Source organism: Lotus japonicus, chromosome 2, assembly GCF_012489685.1.
Source record: "Lotus japonicus ecotype B-129 chromosome 2, LjGifu_v1.2".
Classification (NCBI taxonomy): domain Eukaryota; kingdom Viridiplantae; phylum Streptophyta; class Magnoliopsida; order Fabales; family Fabaceae; genus Lotus; species Lotus japonicus.
The window spans coordinates 93881401-93907477 of NC_080042.1; the positions used below are offsets into that span (position 1 = coordinate 93881401).

Sequence of the window (26077 nt, forward strand, 5' to 3'; positions counted from 1 at the left end):
TGAATAATATGAAGTTTGACTATATAATATTTCATGAGTTTTAATAGCTTGACACATGTCCCTACAATTGTGGAAGCGGTAGATTATTGACACCTAAGCTTTCAATCACTCTCAAACTATATATGATTAGATTAGATTAGATTAGATTAACAGCACTTACTTTTGGCGGCAGCAGAAAATAGCTATGAATGGTTGGTTCAGCACTTCACCCCCCTCATCCTTATGTTCTGATCTCATGTTTGCACTTCCCACTATCATCACCTTCACGTTTTTCGTGCCCTGCTATATACAGCTAATATTTGGGTGCAAGCACCACTCACACACTCACTCGCTATGGTTGCCGCCGCTATCTCTAACCTCTCAACCGTCGCCGATGCAAACCTTCACTCCAGATTCACCCTCACCTCTCCAATCTTCCATTTCCGCACTTCTTGCCCCAAACGGATTTCTTCAATCAGGTAATTTTTCCACTGAGACCAATTGAATTGTTGCTAATTTGCTTCAGATTGCTATAATTGAACTTCAAAATTACTTCAAACTAGTAATTGCTATTTTCAAATTGCAACTGTGACTGACTGAGGTTTTTCTGTTTAATAATTGATTTATTAGTATTAATCATTTTTCTTCAGAGGTTGAAGGAGTGCGTGTGTTAATCCATGCTTGTGTTGAATGAACAATTGAACATGTGAATTTGAATGACGTAGATGCCAATCAATTAAATCCGATAAGCCGAAATCAAGTAGAAATCTGCTGGACAACGCCAGCAACCTCCTCACGAACCTGTTAAGCGGTGGAAGCGTAGGTTCTATGCCCATAGCTGAAGGCGCGGTCTCAGATCTCATTGGACGACCTCTCTTTTTCTCACTATATGATTGGTTCTTGGAGGTAAACTTAAGCTTGCTTTGCATAATTGTACATATGATCCGATGAAATGTTGTAGAATCACTTATGATTACAACTTACAAGTCTTGCCTTCTAACTAAACATGCATTCAATTTTGTGTAAATGCTGAAACCAAACTGACATGATATCGTTGAATGTGACAGCATGGCTCGGTGTATAAACTTGCGTTTGGGCCAAAAGCGTTTGTTGTTGTATCAGATCCTATAGTTGCCAGATATATTCTGCGTGAAAATGCGTTTTCTTATGACAAGGTACATTCTTGATTCTTGCTTGCTTTTTTTATGATTTTTGCTTCAATCAACCACCATCTGAGAGGTTGTTTGTGTGTTGGATCTTCCATCCATCTGATAGAATTAGAACAAGGTAGACAGTTAGAAGGGGAGAAAAAAGTTGGTTTTCATTAAGTTATGCGGTATATGTACAGGAGTATCTACTAACTGTAACTGATTATAATATCCTTAGCAGATAATTCTAACTACATAAACATGTGTAATAAAAGGTATGAACATTATGTTAAGTAAATCAGTCCTCTGTTTATCTTTATTCATTTGAAGTATAAGCCTCAAATGGATGAAATGAGTAAGACTGAACTGTTATTATGGTTATTCTGATAGCTGATTGGAACTGGAATTTAGCACCCAGAAAATTCCACATAATCTATATTCACTTGAACCAGAATATATTGAATGGTCTTGATTTATGAAGAGTATACTTTTACTCTAGGCTTAATCTGGTCAAAACTGTCAAGCTTCTGAAATATCACTGTAGTTTCCTACAACAAAACTATAATTCTCTATCCTTCAACCAGCTCCCTGCTCACGAATATGACAGTATGCTTGCAAACCTGTTCATCATGATTAACTTGCAAACCTGTTCATCATGATTAACTTGCAAGCTAGCTTAATGCGACACAACCAGGCAGGTTAACGATGCTTGTAACAGTGGATGCTAATACATTTCATGCTAAAAGAATAAGTAAATAAACAGCTTAGTAAATACGTTAAAAGCTGTAGTGGGAGAGGCTTCTGTTCTTTTGTTGTTTTTGCTGTAACTGTAGTGAGTCATGCCGAAGCTAGTGCAAAACTTTGTGAAACATGAAGTTTTTGACCAGTGAATATCCATTAAATTGTGGCCAAGTACAAAACATGTGCTGCCCTTGGATTAGATGAGCTTGGATGCTTTGGTTTTCTTGCGAACTGATGTGCTTATTTCATTCAATTAGATTTGGAATTTTAGGTCGCTTTCATTTCTCTAATTTCTTCACCTGCTTTTTAATTAAAAAACTAGGGAGTACTTGCTGATATCCTAGAACCAATAATGGGTAAAGGACTCATACCTGCGGACCTCGATACTTGGAAGCAAAGGAGAAGAGGTGCACAAACCATATTTATTACTATCTCTGTTATTTTTTCCATTTTTTTCTCCTAGACACTGCATCTGATCCTTTGTTTGATTTACAAGTCTTTTTCTAATTCTCTCTACTCGTAAAGTTTTAGAGGTATAAAATGTAAAATTGACTGTGGCACTATTTTTTTTAGCTGGAGTTTGGTGTATTTAGCTGTCGGAGTAATTCCATAAAATTTAGGTCAAATTGCACTGACCTCCCCAAAATTATTTAACCATATACTAACTACCCTTATTTTATTGGGGATATTGAACTGACCTCCCATAAGATAGATTTATCGCTATAGCACTCAGCAACCCTCTATTATTCTAAATGGTATATGAAGGGGGGGGAGTTCAATGCATTTCACAAAATAGAGGGGAGGTCAATGCAATAAGGATGAACCTCAGGGTAGGTTGGTGCAATTTACCTTAATTTTAATTATCTACCTGTGGGATAGGCTTGCTTTCCTAGTCCCTTATGGTTTTCTGCTCTTGGATTTTTCAAGTGTCAGATTTGCAAATGGATTGGGATACTCTTTTGAGATGATGTATCTTTTTTTTCTTTCATTTTTGTGCCCAGTTATCATCTGTAGCTTATAGAGGATTCCTGATCCCTCATTTTTTTCTACTTCTTTCTCCTTTAATAGATGCTTCTCCTATGGAAAAAAAAACATGAAAAAGGAAGGGCAATACCTTTTACACCAAATGTAATGAAATGCCATAAACATTCTGATACTTGTTAGCCTGTGGGAGTTTTTTACTGTCAAATCTTTGAGTTGGTGTAGATACTTCCCTATTTAAATCCAACCTATGTTATGAATGTTGAGATATTAGTTGATATTTGTTATGACTTTGAGGGTGTGCAAACCCCCTTGCCCAACGGCCCCAAAACTTACTCAATGACTGGGTAATCTCTCCCTTATCTTTCCCTACCTTTGCTTCTAACGGTTTCCGCTCCTTCCCACGTTCCTTGCCACATACGCAAGGTTGTTATGTACACTTACAACCTTAAATCCCTCTTCTAACCTATACTCATAATTCCCGCATGGTCTGGTATTTGGAATTTCTGACAGTGACCCAATATTATTTCTTATCTTACTTCATATTTATAAAAATTGCAGTCATTGCTCCGGCTTTCCATACCTCATACTTGGAAGCTATGGTCAAATTATTCACAGCTTGTTCAGAAAGAACAGTATCAAAGTTCAATAAGCTTCTTGAAGGAGAGGGTCATGATGGACAGAAATCAATTGAATTGGATCTTGAAGCAGAGTTTTCAAGTTTGGCTCTTGATATTATTGGGCTCGGTGTCTTCAACTATGACTTTGGTTCTGTCACCAAAGAATCTCCTGTTATTAAGGTTTAACTAAAGGATTATGCATTTCAAATCTATGATATTGATGTTGTATTGATTGTAAATTCAAGTAGCCGTGCTACTTTTCGTGCTTATATTTTGTCTTCTTAAAACTGTCTAGCTACATATTTAGCGTACTTCCATATCAATATGTTCTCCAAAATGTCAATCTTTTGAATGTTTTAAGCGTTCCGAGATAATTTCTGCTACCAATTATATGGGTTAAAAGAAGACTTGTCATCATTATTGTAAGTAGACAACAGAACCTAATTCTAAATGCTTGTTCATTCAATGATAGTCTGTCTGAACATGCAAGTCATTGGCCATATTGAGAATATGCTTTTCCACGCCCAATTTTGTATTTGTTACGAGTGGCTAAGGAGAGTTCATGGACTCTTTACTTTTGTATCTATCATAGGCTGTCTATGGCACTCTTTTTGAAGCTGAACACAGATCCACTTTCTATATTCCTTATTGGAAAGTTCCATTGGCAAGATGGATAGTCCCAAGGCAAAGGAAATTTCAGGATGACCTTAAGGTCATTAATACTTGTCTTGACGGGCTTATCAGAAATGCAAAAGAGAGCAGGCAGGTGAGATAATACTTTAATTTCAGGATTGATGATTATGATTGATTGTTGGAATTACTATCTGTGTTTGTGTACAGTGTATTAATTGTACATGACATGGTCTATTTGCAGGAAACAGATGTTGAGAAACTGCAGCAAAGGGATTACTCAAATTTGAAGGTGTGGTTTATCTTTAATGAATTCAAGACTAATTGATAATGTTAAACTTTCAGAATAATTCCCTGAACATTAGGAGTTCTGTAAATACCACTATGTTTAATAAGATAGAAGCTTCCAGGATGCAAGTCTTCTGCGTTTCCTAGTTGATATGCGTGGAGCTGATGTTGATGATCGTCAGGTATAGCTCTTGATCTATTATGCTTTCAAAAGAACCGTCCTTTCCAAACATATTCCATTGCTTTGGATAGGTGCTAAACTGCTTGTTTAGACAATATGTATCTTTTCATATAGCTTTTCAGATTAGGTTTTTTTTAAACTTATTTCTATCTCTTTTGACAGTTGAGAGATGATTTAATGACTATGCTTATTGCTGGTCATGAGACTACGGCTGCAGTTCTTACTTGGGCAGCTTTCCTGCTAGCTCAAGTATGTTGATCTAATGTACCTTAAATTTCCTATTCATGATGTTTAAAATTTGACTGTTGGTTATCATGGCTTCTTTTCGGATTTTCCTCTGTGCAACACCATCATACTGCTTACAAATTTCCTTATTGCAGAATCCTAGCAAAATGAAGAAGGCTCAAGCGGAGGTAGATTTGGTGCTGGGTATGGAGAGACCAACTTTTGATTCAATTAAAAAATTGCAGTAGGCTCCATTTCATGTTACCCTTTTCATTCCCGGGTACCTGTTTGATGATCATTATTTAGTTCAGAAAGATTTCAATAATTTTATAATTCATTAGCAATAATTTATTTTCTAGGGAAAAGGGGGAAAATATGCCACATCTACGCGGAAAACAAACATTTTTAAATAGTAGTTAATTTCAATTATTATTTTCACGATGTGAGTTTTATAATCAGTCAGCTTTCCTTGCATTATGAGATTTGTCAAGAGTGTTGGAGTTGGTTGTTTGTTGTTTTCAGGGAACATTATGTTGGGTCTGCTGTAACAACTTAGCAGCTGACGTAAAACAGTTTGTTAACATTTGTTACATGCTTTCAGGTACATTAGGTTAATTGTTGTAGAGTCTCTTCGTTTATATCCCCAACCACCTTTGCTGATTAGACGTTCGCTAAAATCTGACGTTTTACCAGGTATTGGTTTCTTTTGATTACTTGATGATGATGGGATGGAAACAAATTACATTATTGTTGTTGGTATTTGGTATCTAAATATTGCGTACTAAATTTTTTAAGGGTATAGAGTATACAAATACATAGCTCATGCTATGCCCACTTAGCACAAGCAACATGAGTTGGAAGTCTACACAGAACAGAACATAATATAATACAATTTACAACCTCAAAATAGAGTATACAAATACATTTGGAGTGAAAGAACATACAATGCAGAACTATCTTCATTGGATGACTAATATCTGCCGTCATTTAGTTAATTATATTTGTTGCTTGCATTTGAGATGATGTATCTATGGACTTATGTCGCTTCTCCAGGAGGGTACAAAGGTGACAAAGATGGTTATGCAATTCCAGCTGGGACTGATGTCTTCATTTCTGTGAGTACAAAAATCAATGACACCTTGTTTCTTAGTAAGTGGAAGTTATAAATGCATGGATTTATGGATTAGATTCCACCAATGTTGGACAAAAACTTGACAGGATTACCAATTTTGTTAGTTATAAGATAAGAGGATACTTATTGCATGTTTTACCATTAATACTTATATAGTTTCTCTTGCCATTGTGGTTATTTTTGCACAATTCTCTGTTTTTTTTTTCACCTTATTGATTGTAAAGTTGCTCAAATACTCCTATATCCAGGTATATAATCTTCATAGATCTCCATATTGTTGGGACCGCCCTAATGACTTCGAGCCAGAGAGATTTCTAGTTCAGAACAACAATGAAGAAGTTGAAGGATGGGCTGGTTTTGACCCATCTCGAAGTCCTGGAGCCTTGTATCCAAACGAGGTTGCTCTTGCTACTTTTCATGGTGTGTGTGTGTGTGTGAATGTGAGACTCATTCTTGAATACTGACATGAAGTGTTTCCCTGATCAGATTGTATCGGATTTTGCATTCTTGCCTTTTGGCGGTGGACCACGAAAGTGTGTTGGGGACCAATTTGCTCTCATGGAGTCTACTGTCGCACTGGCTATGCTGCTCCAGAATTTTGATGTCGAGTTGAAGGGGACTCCTGAATCAGTCGAACTAGTTACTGGGGCCACTATTCATACAAAAAACGGACTGTGGTGCGTTTTGAGGAAGAGATCAGGATTACATTAACATTTACAGTGAACATTTTTCTTAGGCAGAAATATGATCTATGTTAGTATGATGTAAAACTATGTAACATCAAACACAGCTAAAAAGGATAAGAAAATTCATAGATTCATCTTTGAAATCTTGAACACATCAATTTTTGAAAAACTAAAATAAGACAAGGTGGGCAACCTTAGCCTCTGATAACTAGTACTACCTACCATGAGCAGCTATGTTAGTCTTTCGATACCATCTTCGGGTCACTTTCAGAATCAATTGTAGGTTTTCATAAACTTAACAAAATAATATATGCTACCTACCCGTTAAATTAGTGATGTTGAACCAAGTTTTTAATTTGGGATTATATTTCCAAGTCCCTTTGAATTAGCTTTCTCCAAGTAATTGAGTATGAATGAATAATAACTCATAAGAAAACCCAAGTATTCAGATTTCTCATGCTTTTGTTCCTCATTCGGGTAGAGGTGCTAGAAGTGATGATAGGAGAGTTGACGTAATGACATGGTAGTGTTTGTTCAAGAGTCCTTGATCAAAGCTGAACGGCTGAATAACTTCCTTTCATTTTGGTTTAACAGAGGATCAGTAACTCAAGCACAGATAAAGAAGTCACAAGTCAAAGAGTATCTTTTTCGCAAAGATATCACAAGGCGCCTGTAGCTCAGTGGATAGTCGTAGGTTCGACCCCTACCTGGCGCGATTTTCTTTCTTTTTTACCAAACAAATACTAATTCCAACAAGTATTCAATTTTAAAATTTTCCGTGTAACCAAAATCTGGTTTATTATGATGATGCTAATATTTCATATCAAACTTTTTTAAGGTAATCATTTTTTTGAAATTCTTAAGCATTGTCTTAAAATGATAATATGATAATAACTTACTCTTTAATTGCGATTGCTAAGAATTTTCAAGTATAACTAAGATAAAAATAGATAAATAAATAAGAACTTAAGAAGTCTCACATGGAGTGTTGCATGGACACCAAACCAATTTATGAGAGAATGTTTCACAACCACCATTGCAGAGAGGGCATGAATCAATATTGGTTAAAAAGTACTCGACAAATTATCTCTTGTCTACAACCTTCCATGATAAGCAGTTAAACACAACAACAAAAAGTAGGAACATTTGGTGGTATAACATGAGAATATGTGAGCTTTAGAAATGCACTATCCACACTACCAAAATTTGGTTACAACAACGCATAAGCTGATTAACTGAGAAGGCAATTGAGACATTAGCTTTCCAACATCATTGACACCCTAATTAGTCAAACGTTTTTTTTTTGACACCACACCTCACCCCTAACATCTTCCCCCACAAGCTATCTTTCTCTGACAACGAGTGCCACCGCCACTTCCGAAGCAAAGCATTAAACTCCTCCAAATCTGTAATGTCTAGTCCACTCTCATTTTTGTCTCTACGAACAACATCTCAATTAACTTGTGCTATCTTATTTTCCTCTTCACTTCCCCACATAGAAATTGTCTCTTGAAAACTACGTAGCTTAGCAATCACCGAGAATGAGCTTTATAAAAAGAGGAAAAAAAATAGAGATAAAGAGGATAATAATGCTTTGATCAACTAAATTCGACCACTAAATGAGAGGTTGTGTTTCTTCCACAAAGGAGAGCTAACTATTGACCCTGTTAAAAAACAAGCTCTCACGTGGCCACCCTTCACGAATTTTCACTTATAGAGATACCTAAATAGACAAAAAGTAACACCATAGTTGAGCAGTGAAGTGTTGCCGCGAACCTACCAAGCATCTCATTATTCACTCCCACAGGCCACACGCCCTAATTTTCTCTTATGAAAATTATTCTCGAGTATTGATGTCAGCTCAAAATTTTCGAGTACACTTTGTACAAGCATATTCTACATTGTTGTGTCACCCATAAATAAAGTATCATATGCAAACTGTAGATATGATATAGATAATACGCACCAGCATCATGTTCAAAAAATATGCATCTTTTCAAGAATTGGCAGTTTTTCATAGATATAGCACTTAATTTATGGTTTTAAATGAAATGAAGTTACCAAACAGTACACATGACGTCCATTAGTTATGTTCTGATCCAATTTGTTGAGTATTATGCTAACAATTCCATTAGTGTATTCCCCGTCAATTTTAACCATTCATTTAAATAGAATATACATGCATGAACTTAATTTTCCCCGTCATTTTGTACTTAGTAGTAATCTTTGTTCATTTCCCATCGTTTTTCATATTTTTCAAACTTGGTTTAGAATTGAAGAAAAAGTTAAAAAAGCATCCTCAGTGCCATGGATGCCAATCCAATACCAGTTTGTCATTAGAAGCCAATACAGTTATTCAATTTGTTTGCACGGAACCTAACGAGCAAGTTGATGTCATGTGGCAAGTTATTTGAGTTTGGTAATTTCCTAAAACAATTGACAATTCCTAAGTAAAACGCAAGGTGTTCGCAAGTGCCACCTAAGAATCCAAAAATAGAGATAAATGTACAAACTACTTTTGGACTTTTCCTAAACATCCTTGTCTGTTTGTCTTAATAGGAGAAGATAACACCAATTGTATGGTCATTGCCTTTCAAAATAAAACAAAACCAAGTTTTGGAAGCACTTTGATAGGAGCTTTCTTTTTCTTGTGTGCCATACTCACATTCCCTCCATGCATGTTGATATACACGATGGAAAACACAGTAAAATTAAAATTACGATAAGCAACCATACAAGTTAAAATAAGTTGTTGCTGTTAATTGTAATTTTGACTTTACGTGATTTTTCACAGTGTATTCAAACATGCATGGGAGCGCGCACACACCCACTAGGAAACAAAACCGAGGGCAATGTTTGTCTTTGCTAAGGCATGTTTGGATTGTAGCAACCTTGTGGAATATTAAAGGGTCTTTGGGCAGCCCCGATTCCCTATCCAGCGAAGGTAAAGACAAAAGAAAACGTCTAAGATGGGATGTTTTGGTGAGAAAAGAAACAAAAGTCTCTAGAGAGAGAAAGACAGAAGACACAGTACCACTCTCTCTCATGAATTCCACACTCCACTGAGAAGGACAACGATACAATAAAGACAAAGGGACCCTTCACGCATTGTCGACAACGTTAGCCATGAACAAGTCCTTCAATCCCGAACTTGTATCCAAGCATTGAATTCCACTCCCCATACAAACAAACAAACAAACAAACTGTTCAAAACCAAACCAAACCAAACCCCATTCTGGTTGTTCACAAAACAAGCTTTGGAATTTTCATGGGGCTTCGTCTTGGTTCTTGTTCAATTAGAAAACCCACCAGGGATTAAGCTTTTCCTTGTCCGCTTCGTTAATTCAGCTAATGTGGTTTTGGTAGGGTTCATTCCTCTTCCTTAAAATTGTGCTGAATTACTGGAAATTCTGTTTTTTATTATTTAACCTGTCTGTCCCATTCTCCTTTGATTTCCGTGTGGGATCTGCAGAATTCACCTTAGTTTTACACCCCCAGTTCCTTTTGCTAAACGTTGTGTCTTGTATTTGTATTTTCTTCTTTGTTCCATTTTCATTGGCTTTGCATTGTCAAGTGTGAGATATTCATATCTTAGAGCCGAGCCTCTCAAGTTTCTTGTTTAATCAAGTTTGTGTATTGTTGTTGTTAAGATTGTTACATGGAATCTATGTTACAAGAAGAAGGGTCATCTTCTGTAACTTCCTCACCTTTACAGTTCTTCTCCATGATGTCACTTTCACCTAGCATAGGATCTCCTTACCCTTGGCTTAGAGAATTGAAATCTGAGGAAAGGGGTTTGTACTTGATCCATTTGTTGCTCACTTGTGCAAACCATGTAGCTGCTGGTAGTCTTGAGAATGCAAACATCACACTTGAGCAAATCTCCCAGCTTGCCTCCCCGGATGGCGATACCATGCAGCGAATCGCTGCATACTTTACTGAAGCGCTTGCCGACCGGATACTCAAAACATGGCCCGGCCTCCACAGAGCCCTCAACTCCACGAGAATAGTTATGGTTTCTGAAGAAATTCTTGTGCAGAAGCTCTTCTTTGAGCTTTTTCCGTTTTTGAAGGTAGCATATATTCTGACAAATCAGGCTATTATTGAAGCTATGGAAGGGGAGAAAATGGTTCATATAATTGATCTCAATGCTGCTGAGCCTGCACAGTGGATTGCTCTCCTTCAAGTTTTGAGTGCCCGTCCTGAAGGCACTCCTCATTTGAGAATTACTGGGGTCCATCAGCAGAAAGAGATTCTGGATCAGATGGCTCATAAACTTACTGAAGAAGCAGAAAAGTTGGATATCCCATTCCAATTCAACCCTGTACTCAGCAAGTTAGAAAATCTTGATTTTGACAAACTTCGTGTGAAGACTGGGGAGGCGCTAGCAATAAGTTCTATTATGCAATTACATTCCCTTTTGGCCTTGGATGATGAATCCGGGCGGCGAAAATCTCCTCTTCTGTCTAAACATTCAAATGGAATTCACCTGCAAAAGGTCTTGCTCATGAACCAAAACACATTGGGTGATTTCCTCAAAAAAGACATGGTTAATAGCTATAGCCCAAGTACTGACTCTGCCTCATCTTCACCGGTATCTTCAACGACTTCGATGAATGCGGAGAGCTTTCTCAATGCCTTGTGGGGATTATCTCCGAAGGTCATGGTTGTAACAGAACAAGACTCTAATCATAACGGTTCCACTCTGATGGAGAGGCTACTGGAGGCTCTATATTCTTATGCAGCATTGTTTGATTGTTTGGAATCCACTGTCTCAAGAACATCATTGGAGAGAATAAAGGTGGAGAAGATGCTTTTCGGTGAGGAAATCAAGAACATTATTGCTTGTGAGGGAGCTGAAAGAAAGGAAAGACATGAAAAGCTGGATAAGTGGCTCCAGAGACTTGATGTATCTGGGTTTAGCAACACGCCTTTAAGCTATTATGGCATGTTGCAAGCACGGAGGTTCCTTCAGAGCTATGGTTGTGAAGGATATAGGATGAGGGAAGAAAATGGTTCTGTAGTAATGTGCTGGCAGGACAGGTCCTTGTTTTCAACAACAGCTTGGAGACCTAGGAAGTAAGAGTGAGTAAGTTCAAGCCACAAAGGATGGAAAAGAAGAAAATAGATATGAAGCAGTAATGGTTAGAGACTTAGAGTCTTAAGGTCTTCAATTTTTCTTTTCTTTTCTTGATTTGTATGAAAGAGTCTTCCCAATATGTTAATGAGTATTCATCAATATTAATTTAGAGATACTTCTATTTTCATCCTTCCTAGTTAAAAAAAAGAGTAAACAATGAGCAGGCAAAGCAAGATGTGTGGAAACAAAAAACTTGTTTCTGGTTCTGTTTAATGTTTATATTGTTTACTGTCGTTCATTTTTTTCTTGAACTTCTACACCCTAAGCCCTAAGGTATATTCATCTCAGGATCAGAACCTCTTGTGTTTCTGAGTAATGGGGTGGGTATTGTTATGTTAGAGAGAGAGGTATTTTCTTCCCCAACATAATCAGTGAACCTTACAACCAGTCATGATAAGCAAATAATTCTATTAAGGCTACATTTTGCTATTAAGAAATAGTAGAGGATCCAATCTGGTCAAACTCCCATCCACCACTCCAAGTCATGTTTGTCATTCAGCAAATAGCAAGTTCCTTTCAACTTCTTCTGTTTGCCAAATTTTTTTCCATACCTCACCCCATTTGTGAGAATAAGACTAATCCAATTCTGATATTAGGGCAGATCCTCCCAATAGATAACTTTTTGGGGATTCAAATTTGCGTCCTTACCATAACAGAATTATAGACTTGGACCAAAAATAAATTACCTGACTCGATTTTCCAATATAGAATTATAGACTTGTACTAACTAGTTTTATTATTTTATTATTTTATAATTTCAAATGTTTTTCAATTATTTGCTAAACGTTTTTATCTGAAAATCTAAATTGTTATATTCTCAATTTGATTTTTTTAAACACTCAATTTTTTTTTCCCTTTGGTCACCGGTCTCCATGGGTTCAAACTTGTGTTTTCTTCTTTAAATTTTAAATAAATTTACCAGATGCTTTTATTAAGAGACTAAATATTAGTGTTGGCTGAAACAGATCAGACGATTCGATTGAGAATCACGACCTAATCAGTTTGGCTCATTTTATAACTAGCTTTGCATAAAACTGATGAGAACCAATTCAAAATCGGTAAAATTGGTACGAACGGGTAAAAAACTAGTATGACCTGATTCAATTATTTTCATGTTTTTCCTGGGCTATAGTTGCACTAAAATCATGTTTTTAAAAATGTTAAAAATCTATATATTGAAGCTTAAAATTTTGATTTCCTTGACTATGAAGATTAAAAATCTATGTTTTTTTTAAGGAGAGAAATATATGAAATACTAGACTGTGAACCCGTGCGATCCACAGGTTAAAATTATCTATTTATGGTGAAATTAATAAGAGAAAATTAAATGAAAAATCAATTGGGAATATTCAATTTTTAGTTTCATAAAAACATACACACTCAATTGTGCTTTTACAATTTTAGTTAAAAATCAAATAAAACGAAACAATTAGAAGACTTTATCTCGTGAACAGAACATTATACTTCTAAAACTAAAATTGAAATCATATATATATATATAATTATTTATTTAATAAATACTATTTAACTATCTAAGATTTTATATTTTATTAAAAGTACTAGCTATTATATTTTACTTTATAAGAAAATATGTCATATAAGATTACTCGGTATTTGTTAGCCACATCATCATCGGTTAACAATGAGATTACTCGGTGTTGTGCTTGCGTTGGTCTCTCGGTTTGGCAAGGGATCTTGGCTTCCGCAGAGTTGTTTTGGAGACTAACTGCCTTGTTTTACTTCAAGCTTTGAAACCTGGCAGAGGATGTTATATTTTGGATTTCATTGTTTGCGGCTGTCGTTTGTTTTTGTCTTGTTTTGATGTTTTTGATTTATGTTTTATTTGCCGTTCGGGAAACTATGTGGCCGACGGCTTAGCTAAGTTGTCTTTCTGTGTGGGTGAGGTTGTTTGGATTGAGGAGGTTCCTCAATAACTCTTTGGCTTAGTCCAATCTGATGTACTGGTTTCTATGCCGCATGTTTCTTCTTAACTGAATGAACTATTTTTTTAAAAGAAGGAAACCAAAATCATAAAAAAAATACAGGACCATAACTAAATCCAACTATAAAATGAGGACTAAAAACTTATTTAGTCCTTAAGAAGGATATAGAACTATAGAAGTGAAGAACGGATAAGAAAGGTAGAAGAGTGAAGCATCATCATCATCATCATCATCATCGTGTATCTCCCTTTCTCACTCTCATCATCACACTCTGAAGAAGAAGAAGAAGAAGAAGAAATGAGTTTGAGTTTGGCACCTCTAACTTGCTCAAACTTGAACCTTGATTCTTCGCACTCTCTATTTGCTGCTACACTCAGATCAAAACCATACCTCTCTCTGCATTATCCTTATCCACCTTCCAAACTCATCCGAACCCGTTTTCCAATCACTCGCGCTCAGTCTCAAAATGGAGCTGCGGTTGCTCCTCAAGCTCAACCTCAACCTGACTCTAAATATGGAAGACAGTACTTCCCTCTAGCCGCTGTTGTAGGCCAAGTAAGTTCTAATCATTCACCATCTCTCATCTTTTCCCCTTTCAATTGATTTGGTAGATGGGTTTTTTACAAATCCGTGGTTATTCTGCAGGATGCTATCAAAACTGCACTTTTGCTTGGGGCCATTGACCCTGGGATTGGAGGGATTGCCATATCAGGAAAGCGAGGAACTGCTAAAACTATAATGGCGCGTGGATTGCATGCGATACTGCCGCCTATTGAAGTTGTTGTAGGTTCCATGGCCAATGCTGATCCATCCTGCCCAGAAGAGTAAGGTCACTGGTTTCTTCCATTTATCAGATAAATGTTTTATTAGCTAAATTCAACTTTAACAAAAGGTCTAATATTGTTTTCTATGTCGTAAAGGTAGATAAAGCTTAAGGGAGGAACAAATTGACATTGCTTGATTTTGTACATATGTATGTTTCCAGTGGAATGCCATCCGGTCATTCATAATTGATGATGCTTACATGCTGTTAACTATTCTTATATCTAATTGCTAAATTTGCATGTCATCTTGGAGATATACCAACTCAGTGTAGTTAGAACCAGCAATAGCAAATCCTTGCATTCCTCTGTATTTCAGTGACTGAGTTTTTAAATTGATTTTAGGTAGCCCTGATTGACACTACATCTTTATGATCGGCGGGATGAATTAATTTTTTGTTGATCCCCTTTTTTAGTTTCACCACTCTGTCTTTGAATTAAAAACCATCTTGGATTAGTCTTTTTTCCTTTATTTAAATTTATAGACCAAGAGGGTAATATTTGTAGGTGGGAAGATGATCTTACCGAACGTCTGGAGTATGATTCTGATGGAAATATTAAAACTCGTATTATCAAGTCTCCCTTTGTTCAGGTACTATTCAGGGAATAAGCTTTGCATATGTATGATCATGTTCTATCATCAGAGATTCATTTTCTGTCCACTATCTGTGAAATTTTTCTTAAAATAATCATATATTTATTTATGCTTCAGATTCCTCTTGGAGTCACTGAGGACAGACTCATTGGATCAGTTGATGTTGAGGAGTCTGTGAAAACTGGAACAACTGTTTACCAGCCAGGCCTACTTGCAGAAGCTCATAGAGGTGTTTTATATGTTGATGAGATAAATCTTTTGGACGAGGGAATTAGTAATTTGCTCCTTAATGTATTGACTGAAGGGGTAAATACTGTTGAAAGAGAGGGAATTAGTTTTAAGCACCCCTGCAGGCCCCTTTTGATTGCTACCTATAACCCTGATGAGGGTTCTGTTCGCGAACATCTGCTAGATCGTGTTGCAATTAATTTGAGGTACAGCTGTAATAGACTTTCTTTACCCTTTCAGGTTTCTTCTTTATTCTCCTTCTTTACAAGAGAGGTCCAAGACCTCGTGTGGATGGGGAAAGTAGGCCAAAATATTTCTTGAAATAGGAAAACTATATGCCATTGTCAAATGCTAAGTAAGCAACGATCATAGTTTGATTAAATTCTCACCATTCATACAACAGATGGCCTTAAAACACACTGAAACTGTCCTCAAGTGATGGGATTCTTTCACTTTTTCCTACCTCAAATTTTTCCATCTCTATCCTCTCATTTTTTTGTATATTTATGCCTTCATTTCTTTTTCTAACAACAAATATTTCATTTATATTTTTAGTCAAAATTCGAACATATGATTTCGCATCTGATATGGTAAGGAAGGCACATTGAAATTTTTTGTTATAAATGATCATTTCCTTTTGCAATAATAGTAAAAATTATTAAATTGGTAAATAACCATGACCTTATATTTAGCAACTGTAATGAGTTATCTAAATTTGATCATCTCTTCTAACTTTCCTCCCCTCTGCAGCGCAGATCTTCCAATGAGTTTCGAAGACCGTGTTGCAGCTGTTGGAGTTGCTACAGAATTTCAGGAAAACAGTGGCCAAGTATTTAAAATGATTGAAGAGGAAACTGACACTGCAAAAACTCAGGTATGTCTAGGAGGGAGCTAATGGGAACGGGATAGAAAAACTGAAGAAAAGATTGAAAAGAATAGGATTTTCAATTAATATCACTCTCCTCCTTGATTCTAAATCAGGAGGATGATTGCATCTTCACAAGGGAAGACAGAAAAACACAAGTTACAGATAGGTATTTTTCACAACTCCTGGAAATCTGAGAGCCCTTGCTCTTATTCCGAACCTTCCAAATCCAATCTGATCTATATTATTTCACCACTTATTACGTATACACTGTTTTTTCTCCTTCTCTCTTCTAATTCAGTTAGGGTCTCGAACTAACTGCCAATACATCATAACTATATCAATATTCTGAACTAGCCCTAGTTTGCTCTGAACCAAAACTGACCAAAGTTCTATTCAGGGGTTCACCATTATTCCTCCTAATATATACCTTTTTGATTGGGGTTCTGCTGACAAGTTCCCCTGTATGTTCTACAAGCTAATGTATAACGTAGGCAGTGATGCTATAACCATAATGCATAGGTTCACATTCCTAATGCCATTTTCACTAAATGAATGAGGATTATGATATATGGAGAGGACCTACAGTAATTTCCAAAATTTAGATCAGTCCATGTCCCAGAGCTAAAAATACCGGTTGACTCCCACAGCTGAGATTTGGCACACCTTATGACCAATTTACTGATTTTACAATTTTTTTGGCATGCTGTTTCTGCTGTCTGAATTCCTTTTGCCTTTTTTTTTCTTTTGTTCTATACCTAAATGGAACTTCTGAGTTCACACTGTTTTCCACTATAGCTTTGCTCAGTAGATTGACAGTGACAATGCTGTAGCTTTACTTAATATTCATGTAATGCAGATCATCTTGTCTAGAGAGTATCTAAAGGATGTTACTATTAGCACAGAACAATTAAAATATCTGGTTATTGAAGCTTTACGAGGTGGTTGCCAGGTAATTTCTCTGTAATTCTTCCTACATTTTTCAGCAAAACTTTTGTATATGGTAAATTTAACGTCCATAACAGAATGAACAGATATCCAGAAGTTATGTCATTGGTTTTGAAATTTAGTCTATTATTTTTGCTCACTAACGAAAAACGATTCTGCTGTGTTATCACTTATGAAGTAAATCAGCTCACAAATGCCTCATTCTTCTGTTAATTGAATACGAAAACATTCTTCTAATTTTATGAAGTTTCAAACCAGCAAGCATTGCATCAATCATCCACCTTTTTATTACTGTCACAATCGTTGTTGTCCTTACACACACACACACACAGAGAGAGAGAGAGAGAGAGAGAGAGAGAGAGACATGCACATACATATTAAGAGAAAGAAAGGTGAGAAACCGAGAGAAAATTTTCATCTATAGTGGATCTTTTATTCATAATGATTCTGATAATTACAAGAGATATTTACACACCCTTCAAGCTAAGCTTGCTTGAGAAGCGATACTCACGACAGTTATACTTGCCGGAGGGAAGAGTGAGCGAGAGGAAGAACTAGGCAATATTAGAGATAGAGGTGATTAAACTTTTGTTTCAATGTATAATTTCAAATTTGAAGTCGCAATAGATTCTGTTGGAGAGTTAAATCATTTTTTTTAACATTTTAACATGATATTTTTTCATTCTACAAATACTCTCTTCAAGAGAAAAAATGAACATTGATTTGCCCAGTTGTTTGGAGACCAAGCCAGTTTGAAAACCATTGTCATATGCATTGGTAATTTTGAATACTTGTTATGAACAACAGGGACACAGAGCTGAGCTATATGCTGCCCGTGTTGCAAAATGCTTAGCTGCTCTGGAGGGACGTGAAAAGGTTTTTGTGGATGACCTAAAAAAGGCTGTAAGTGTTCTTTGATATTTAAATACAAGATTTTGGTACATCAGTTATGCCTCTGATTGGTTGCTTTACAGTTCTTATAGTCTTAGCCTTGGAGCAGAACTACTAAACATCTATAGTTTTAACAATGGAGGTTTCTCCTATACCTTTCCTTTTTGTGAGGGTTCTGGTACCGATTAACAATTAGTGGTCAATGTTTAGCCATGTGTTCCACATACATAAAATTTAAGTTCATCTAATTATTTTTTTGATTAATGTTTGAATTTGTTGAGAAGTCACACATTGACTAGTGATATAGTCAAAAATCGTCCTCAAAAAGGGTAGAACAACCCTCACCCCTAAGCTAGCTTTTAGGGTACAGTTAGGCCTAACCCAAATTTGAAGATGGTATCAGAGTCTATCTAGATCCGTTTATAGGAGACCACCCATATATGGGCCACCCGCAAATGTTCATTCTTGCAAATCCCACGCTCCAGATGTCCAGCCTTGGGCGTGAGGGGGTGTGTTGAGAATTCTCACATTGAGCAGAGATATGACCAAAGTAGTCCTTATAAAAGGTAGAACAACCCTCACCCCTAAGCTAACTTTTGGGATAGAGTTAGGCTGAACCCAAATTCTAAGAGAATTGAAGGGACATGTGCGGCATATTTGCCATTAATTGTTTAGAGTACCAATAACCTCATAAAAGTTAGGATGCCATGCCATCTCCTCTAATTATACATCCAAATGGCACATAGTTTAATGTCTCTATTAAGAGAAACATTTGCGAAAATCATATGTTGATACTTTAGTAGTGGTACGGGCTGAGCAGATAATGAGCAACAGTAAGGATTTTTATAAATTTAATTTTATTACCCTGTGTTTTCTATTTTTGAGCTTAATGATATCTTGTGTTTCTATAAAATGAAAAAATAATGGAGAAAAAGTTTTGAAAGAACTTCATCTGAGCTGAAAGAAGTTATCGGCTCTACCCATCAAAACATCTTTGACCAACAGGTTATAAGTGAACAATTTGATACATACTATCTCCAATATAATAAATTTAAATTTCAGCATGAGATAGTAATGTTCTAGGGTTTCATTGGACGCAAAACAATAGTCTCTCTTAGTTACAATAGAAAATAAATGAGCAAATATAAATAGGTAAAGAGTAAAAGACTATACTACCCCTAAGTTGTAAATAACTAAATATAAAGCTATCTAACACTATGCTCTGTCCTTCTTTATCTTAGAGATGAAATGATTTTCTTTCTCCTTTCCTTGTTTCCATTAGTTTAAGCTTTTAAGGGTAGCCTGCTAATTGGAGTACTGGAAAGTGGAAAATGCCAAAAATCAACATGGTGAGCTGTTGACAAGTCACTACTAAGTCCATGAGAAGACTTGAGCACTTTAAAGCCAACAGTCTGACACAAGACTTAAGGAATGGATGAAGTCTCTGTAGCCTTTGGCAGACTTCATTCATAGTTTGCCCTTTCTTATGTTCACTGGCTACCACTAGCCTGAAAACAGATCATACAATGATACCACTTTTTTGGTACTCATGATCGAACGATTATTTGATATGAATAACATGAAGGGAAAAAGAAGTTATTTGGCATCAACTTGCAGTTCAGCACTCAAGCAGCCTTCTCATTAGTTGTGACATTTGCTTGTGCCTTTTTGTTTTTTCTCCCCTGTGATGGGGCTAGGTTTTATTGGTGTTGGTAAGTGGTAGAAATCAGAAGATAAAGCTGACTGAGAACAAACTGTTCCATCTCTCTTGCATCTTTATGTAGCTCAAAATTGTACAATTTCACAAAAATGGTGCGACTGACCAAATCAAACTGATATGGTCTCCAACAGTCCATGATGGGGATGAAGAAAAGCAAACTGATCTTCTCTGAGATAATTTCAAGAAACCCATGAATACTCTAACTTGGTCTTAGTGACGCTATCTTTATATGTATCTAAATACTAACAAATTTGGTAAGTACAAGTATAGTAAAATTAGTAGAAAACCATCAACAACACTTAATATGTACTTCTCATTATTACTTTCTGAAATTAAAGAACCTCTCTGACAAACGGTTTATCATATATTTTGTAATTTGTAATACAGGTAGAATTGGTCATTCTCCCCCGGTCAATCATTACTGAGAAACCACCAGAGCAACAAAATCAGCCACCTCCACCTCCACCGCCTCCACAAAACCAAGAATCTGATGACGAACAGAAGGAAGAGGAAGAGGAAAAGGAAGAGGAAGAACAAGAGGTTGAGTGAAATCATCTTTCATGTTAAACAAAATTATGAGGACACTCCGATCCCTTTTTGAAAGCAATAAGTTTTGGTCTATTTGCCGAATAAGTTGTCCGTTTCTAGGACAGTGCATTTCCTTTCTTTCAAAATGAATGTTTGTGTATAGACTTATTTGCATAATATTTTGGTACTGAAGAAACGCATGTAATGCTCAGTTAAGTTTTCATGTTTTAACATACACCTTGCTGTACCTGTATAATTTTGAATATTGTCTATATAAACAGGAGGACGAGGATAAAGAGAATGAGCAACAGGAAGACCAATTACCTGAAGAGTTTATTTTTGATGCTGAAGGGGGCTTCGTTGATGAAAAACTCCTCTTCTTTGCCCAACAAGCACAGAGAAAACGCGGGAAGGCTGGACGGGCAAAAAATGTCATATTTTCAGAAGACAGAGGCCGATACATCAAGCCAATGCTTCCGAAGGTACTCCTCGCTCCATTTGCGTCCGACAATTGAAAGAGATATCAAATATATCCAGCTAGTTTGCTCTTTCTAATTTTTCCTTGTACTTTGACGATGTCACTCAATATTAAAATTGAGTGATTTGATTACTTCATATCCGCTTGCATTTATATCTCTGTAATGCCCATTGATTAATTATTTTTGATCTCAAGCTTACTTAATATCCATTACCAGTTCGCACTGCATGTGTTTTCTTAAACAATACTGGTCATTGTTTGCAGGGCCCTGTAAAGAGATTAGCAGTTGATGCAACCCTTAGAGCTGCCGCACCTTATCAAAAGTTGCGAAGGGAAAAAGACACTGAAAGCCGTAGAAAAGTATATGTTGAGAAAACTGACATGAGGGCAAAGAGAATGGCACGTAAAGCAGGAGCATTGGTATAATGTTCTCTCAGTTCAGAACTTGCGTTTACAGTAATTAACATAAAAATATTGAGAATGATTTTACTATATTATCTCTAATCTTCCCTGATCTTCCTCCTATTATCTCTAACCTTAAAGACCTTTACTATTAATGAAGTATTGAACTTGTTTATTATGGGAAGCTTTTATACATTTTTTAACAGTTTTATTTGTTGCAGGTGATATTTGTGGTTGATGCAAGTGGAAGCATGGCTTTAAACAGAATGCAAAATGCAAAAGGTGCTGCACTTAAGCTTCTTGCAGAAAGTTACACAAGCAGGGATCAGGTAAGTAGGTCAGTTATTTTGACATTTAAGTGGAATTTAATGATAATTTAATGGTAAATGGAAATGAGGCTTCATACTGTCAGAAATTACATGAGCCAATCTACCCTGTTGGTTTCCTAGGAATCCTTAGGCAGAACATTGAGTTTGAAAGATGAGACTCGTCATAATTCAAGTACAGCATACATACCCACCTCATGGGGAGAATCAGTGCTACCTTATCACTAAAAATGATAACTCAAGCAATTTGGCATGGTTGTACTTGTATTTTCACGGTTAACCTGTGCTAGCTGTTACAGATACAATCATGATATGCATATTGCTAAATTGCATATCGTTGAACCTGAAATTACTGATTTAGAATGGAAGAATAAATTTGAATGGCCTATATGATTAACAAATAAGAGCCAACTGGTGATAATCTGGACTTAAGCACGACTCATTTGTTATGTCACTGTCTCTAATATTATTGCTACTAATTACTGTCTTGTCAAATAGGTATCTATAATTCCCTTCCGTGGTGATTCGGCTGAAGTTCTCCTGCCACCTTCTAGATCAATTGCGATGGCAAGGAAACGTCTTGAAAGGCTTCCATGTGGAGGAGGGTCCCCCCTTGCTCATGGACTTACCACCGTATGCCGGCCTTTTCGTTCATCTTAGTGTAGTAACATATTTTTTGAAGTTTTAAACAAAAAAAAACAAAAAAAACTTTTGCAGTGGTCAATTTAGAAAGCCATGGACTGCTATTTACACTGCTCTGGGACTGTTTTTAATTTCTTAAATATTTCCAACTATTGGCAATTTTAAGGTAAAGATATTACCAATTATTTGCAAATGACAATGGCCATAAACTCAAAACAGAAGCGAGATGAGAATGTCAGTGTTGATCTTTGGTGATGGAGTATTTTCTGATTCAGAACTGTTATATAATTTCATATGAATTTCTTCTGATACAAGTTTCTTCTTTCAAATGTCAGATACGGACTTTCGTCCCTAAATAATTTCTTGATATTGTATTTTAATTGGTTTACCTAAATCTTCTTTAGCTCATTACTCTTCTTCATGTAAATTTAGGCTGTTAGGGTTGGATTAAATGCAGAGAAAAGTGGAGATGTTGGACGGATAATGATTGTTGCTATCACCGATGGCAGAGCTAACATATCATTGAAAAGATCAAATGACCCTGAAGCTGCTGCCGCTGCTGATGCCCCAAAACCTTCAGCGAAAGAATTGAAGGTACAATTAAGCTTTGTAATTGGACACAAACGAACTTCGAAATTAGATGAAACATCTTCTCAGTAACCATAGGAATGAGATTCTAAACCTTAATTGTCTTTATATGTTCAATTTCTTTTTGGTGAGCATTTGTTTTCATGATCTTTTGAAATCTGTATAATTTTGCAGGATTTACATATTACATGTTCAATTCCAACTTGTCTCACTCTTAACTAACTTATTCTTTGTTTTGATAAAGGATGAAATTCTTGAAGTGGCTGGGAAGATATATAAAGCAGGAATGTCCCTCCTTGTCATCGACACTGAAAACAAGTTTGTTTCAACGGGTTTCGCCAAGGAGATTGCTAGAGTTGCCCAAGGTTTGTGCACTACAGTTTTGCTTAATATTTAGTTCTGAAACAGATGAAAATATCATTCATAAGAAAAAAACTTTACACTGCAGGGAAGTACTATTATTTGCCAAATGCTTCAGATGCTGTTATCTCATCTGCAACAAAGGAAGCTTTATCAGCTTTGAAGAATTCATAAAACCTAGTGAGAATTGAGCAACCAAGCTCGACTTTTGCCTCTTTTCACCTAATGTCAATGTAAATCATGCAACTTTGTCTAATTGGAAGGAAGCATATTCTAACACCAAGTTCCATTTTTCCTTTTATAATCAGTTTTTTATTATTATTGTAAAGTATTCCTAGGTCCCTTGACTATCCATCACTACTTTTTTTTTCCGGTGTTAACCAAGGTATCATCACTATCAATAATGTGAGACTAATCCCTCGGCCCGTTGTCAATACACTAAGCGATAGGAATTCAGAATTTTTTATCTATTCACAAGCGTTGATAATCAACTACCAACCGCTCAAGGGATGCAACACTAAAGCATAATGCGAACCCACTCGATTATTATCCATCACTATCAAATTCTTATTGATAGGGGATTTTTAAAATCATTACTCTAAATCAAATCTGAAAATAAACTAAAAATAAATTATTGATAGGGAATTTTTAAAATCCTCTAAATAATTCTTCTAACAACTAAATAAAGATTCATTATATTTTTTTTATCCATTGGCAAATGGTAATGATGCCCGTATGTATTTTTATATAATGAGAATATTGAAAATTTGATTTGTTGCAAAAAAGAGAATTATTAAAGATTTAGACATTGCAATAATAATATTTACGCGTAAAGTAAAAAGTTATGAATATTGAATATGAGTTGCAACGTTCAAATTATTTGAATCCTTTCCATTCCAATATTATTTTCCGACGTCGTTTGATGAACCCGCGAATCCTTTAAAACCTAACCAGAGAAGAAGAACAACAACACACACCGTTCTCTTTCAATTCAATTCAAGATTCTTCTTCAATCTTCAATCTTCAATCTTCAATCTTCATTCTTCAACACAGTGCACTCGTTTCTGCAGTTATGGCGGCACACACTGAAACCAACATTGCTCCCTCAAAGCACCCTCTCCCTCCGCCAAACACCCTCGATTCTCAATCTGTTCAAAAACGGTTCGTTTCGTTTCGTTTCGTTTCTTGATAACATTCATTCAAATTCCATGGTTTCTTAATCTTTCTTTCTTGTATTGAACAGGTTGCAGTCTGAATTGATGGCTCTCATGGTAAGAAATAACAACATGACCTAAATAAATTCCTCTATTCTTGAATGAATGCTTTGTTAATTTGGTTGGTTTTGTAGATGAGTGGAGAATCTGGGGTTTCTGCATTCCCTGAAGAAGATAACATATTGTGCTGGAAAGGAACAATAACAGGAACCAAAGACACAGTGTTTGAGGGAACAGATTACAAGTTGTCACTTTCATTCCCTACTGATTACCCTTTTAAGCCTCCAAAGGTCAAGTTTCTAACCACCTGCTTCCACCCCAATGTGGATTTGCATGGCAACATTTGCTTGGACATTCTTCAGGATAAGTGGTCCTCTGCTTATGATGTCAGAACAATTCTTCTATCAATCCAAAGCCTACTTGGAGGTAGTAATAACTTTTATTTCTTTCAATGCTCAATCACTAAATTCTTATGTATATTTTCTTGTGGTTTTTTTTACTTAATGTAGAGCCAAATATTAGCTCACCACTAAACACACAAGCAGCACAGCTTTGGAGCAATCAACAAGGTAAATATACCTTGCAATAGAGGGATTGTGAATTTGTATTTTTGCAAAAGAGATAATTGAATTTTTATTATGTTGTGCAGAATACAGGAAGGTGGTGGAAAGGATGTACAAATGTCCTAGTGCAGTTGCTTGAATTGGTTCCAGAAGTTCCTTCTCTGTGGTCTGCTCTGCTTTGGAGAAGAGAAGGAATGCAATTTTGAAGTCTGAATTTCTACAAATAATTGTCTGTCTTTTGTTGACGATTTTGATTTTTGATTAAGAGTAAACTGTCTAATGAGTAGGTTAATTTTCTTCTTCTCGAAGCCTTTGCTGTTGGCTCTCTCTACTTTGTACTAGACTGGGATGTTAGATACATCAGAATCAATCAACAATCGACTTTTTTTTTTTTCATTTTACCTTTGATTGCTCGTCTTCATTACAACGCTTATTTGCAAAAAAAAAATCAGAATATTCACTCACAGTATTGGGAGTTTTTCAAGAATTTGTCATATTATCATATGAACTTATGAATTAAATTAAACTAATTAAAAAATCACCCCACTCAATGTTAGTTGTTAGTAAATTAGTCCTCCTTAGCTTTGAACCTTTGACTCACTCACAACTTGATAAGAACATATTTGAATAAAGAGTTTTATTGAGAAATCATTTGAATAAAAATGTATCTGAGTGAACAAATGCAAAGATAATTTGATAATAGCATATGTCATGTTGTAATTTATGAATGATATATTTGACGTTACAAGTTATTCTTTGACGTTACAAGTTATTCTTTAAGATTTCAAATCTAGATCAAAACCTAATTACAATTGTGATTTGGATAAATTTCAAGTTTAAAGGAAAAACTCTTCCATTGATATATAAAAAAATGAAGAGATTAAATCATGAAAGAACAAACATAATTCGTAAACATCTATTTTGTCCCCTTAAGTGGGTTAACCCAACTCAAATTAGTGTCCTCTATGTGACTTTGCACTTATTGAGAGTTTTTTTAATTACACTTGAAATAAATTTATTGAGAGTCTAGAACAAAAGAAACCAACAACTGTGGTACTCAATGAACCACTGGTATTTTTCAAAACAAAAAAATAAATCCCACTGAGTCCAGTAAAAACAACTACGGACTTTATGTTAATTAGGTATCCCAAACTAAAGATTCATGTCACGTGACAATATCAAATGGAAAACATATGAAGACATAAATTGACATA

General features: G+C 35.8%; 4 protein-coding genes across 6 annotated transcripts; all 4 read left to right on the forward strand.

Annotated features, from left to right (window-relative positions):
• Positions 1–183: 183 nt before the first annotated feature.
• On the forward strand, positions 184–6822 carry LOC130741262 (cytochrome P450 97B2, chloroplastic). Of its 3 annotated transcripts, none has more exons than XM_057594109.1 (14): positions 187–458; positions 705–885; positions 1047–1154; positions 2191–2275; positions 3411–3649; positions 4062–4235; positions 4344–4391; positions 4510–4569; positions 4731–4817; positions 4949–5037; positions 5395–5486; positions 5847–5908; positions 6174–6323; positions 6412–6822. In XM_057594109.1, exons 1-14 carry the CDS (start codon positions 334–336, stop codon positions 6634–6636), a joined length of 1725 nt encoding a protein of 574 aa, XP_057450092.1. In that variant the 5' UTR covers positions 187–333; the 3' UTR covers positions 6637–6822. The 3 variants fall into 3 exon arrangements, with proteins under 3 accessions (XP_057450094.1, XP_057450092.1, XP_057450093.1); XM_057594110.1 differs by having other exon boundaries at positions 324–458; positions 630–885; XM_057594111.1 differs by lacking the exon at positions 6412–6822 and having other exon boundaries at positions 184–458; positions 5847–5942; positions 6174–6315.
• Positions 6823–9601: 2779 nt separating this feature from the next.
• LOC130741265 (scarecrow-like protein 3) lies at positions 9602–11878 on the forward strand. Its single transcript, XM_057594113.1, has one exon. It carries the CDS (start codon positions 10270–10272, stop codon positions 11692–11694), a length of 1425 nt encoding a protein of 474 aa, XP_057450096.1. The 5' UTR covers positions 9602–10269; the 3' UTR covers positions 11695–11878.
• A 2000-nt stretch (positions 11879–13878) lies between these two features.
• LOC130741264 (magnesium-chelatase subunit ChlD, chloroplastic) lies at positions 13879–23417 on the forward strand. Its single transcript, XM_057594112.1, has 15 exons — positions 13879–14249; positions 14340–14518; positions 15023–15107; positions 15228–15544; positions 16089–16212; positions 17063–17155; positions 17959–18054; positions 20150–20302; positions 20572–20772; positions 21033–21188; positions 21392–21499; positions 21995–22129; positions 22571–22732; positions 22971–23091; positions 23175–23417. Exons 1-15 carry the CDS (start codon positions 13992–13994, stop codon positions 23258–23260), a joined length of 2274 nt encoding a protein of 757 aa, XP_057450095.1. The 5' UTR covers positions 13879–13991; the 3' UTR covers positions 23261–23417.
• A 568-nt stretch (positions 23418–23985) lies between these two features.
• LOC130741266 (ubiquitin-conjugating enzyme E2 20-like) lies at positions 23986–25265 on the forward strand. The gene is made up of 5 exons (XM_057594114.1): positions 23986–24247; positions 24330–24357; positions 24435–24726; positions 24810–24869; positions 24950–25265. Exons 1-5 carry the CDS (start codon positions 24159–24161, stop codon positions 25000–25002), a joined length of 522 nt encoding a protein of 173 aa, XP_057450097.1. The 5' UTR covers positions 23986–24158; the 3' UTR covers positions 25003–25265.
• Positions 25266–26077: the final 812 nt, after the last annotated feature.

What these genes read in the sequence shown, in the direction of transcription:
- LOC130741262 (XM_057594109.1), top strand. Translation starts at nt 334, where the DNA reads ATGGTTGCCGCCGCTATCTCTAACCTCTCAACCGTCGCCGATGCAAAC. An exon ending in CTGATGTTGATGATCGTCAG is followed by an intron (nt 4,570 to 4,730) that starts GTATAGCTCTTG and finishes CTCTTTTGACAG; the next exon opens with TTGAGAGATGATTTAATGAC. An exon ending in GATTCAATTAAAAAATTGCA is followed by an intron (nt 5,038 to 5,394) that starts GTAGGCTCCATT and finishes ACATGCTTTCAG; the next exon opens with GTACATTAGGTTAATTGTTG.
- LOC130741265 (XM_057594113.1), top strand. Translation starts at nt 10,270, where the DNA reads ATGGAATCTATGTTACAAGAAGAAGGGTCATCTTCTGTAACTTCCTCA.
- LOC130741264 (XM_057594112.1), top strand. Translation starts at nt 13,992, where the DNA reads ATGAGTTTGAGTTTGGCACCTCTAACTTGCTCAAACTTGAACCTTGAT. An exon ending in CGTGTTGCAATTAATTTGAG is followed by an intron (nt 15,545 to 16,088) that starts GTACAGCTGTAA and finishes TCCCCTCTGCAG; the next exon opens with CGCAGATCTTCCAATGAGTT. An exon ending in GATTGCTAGAGTTGCCCAAG is followed by an intron (nt 23,092 to 23,174) that starts GTTTGTGCACTA and finishes TTTACACTGCAG; the next exon opens with GGAAGTACTATTATTTGCCA.
- LOC130741266 (XM_057594114.1), top strand. Translation starts at nt 24,159, where the DNA reads ATGGCGGCACACACTGAAACCAACATTGCTCCCTCAAAGCACCCTCTC. An exon ending in TCTCAATCTGTTCAAAAACG is followed by an intron (nt 24,248 to 24,329) that starts GTTCGTTTCGTT and finishes TGTATTGAACAG; the next exon opens with GTTGCAGTCTGAATTGATGG. An exon ending in CTGAATTGATGGCTCTCATG is followed by an intron (nt 24,358 to 24,434) that starts GTAAGAAATAAC and finishes TTGGTTTTGTAG; the next exon opens with ATGAGTGGAGAATCTGGGGT.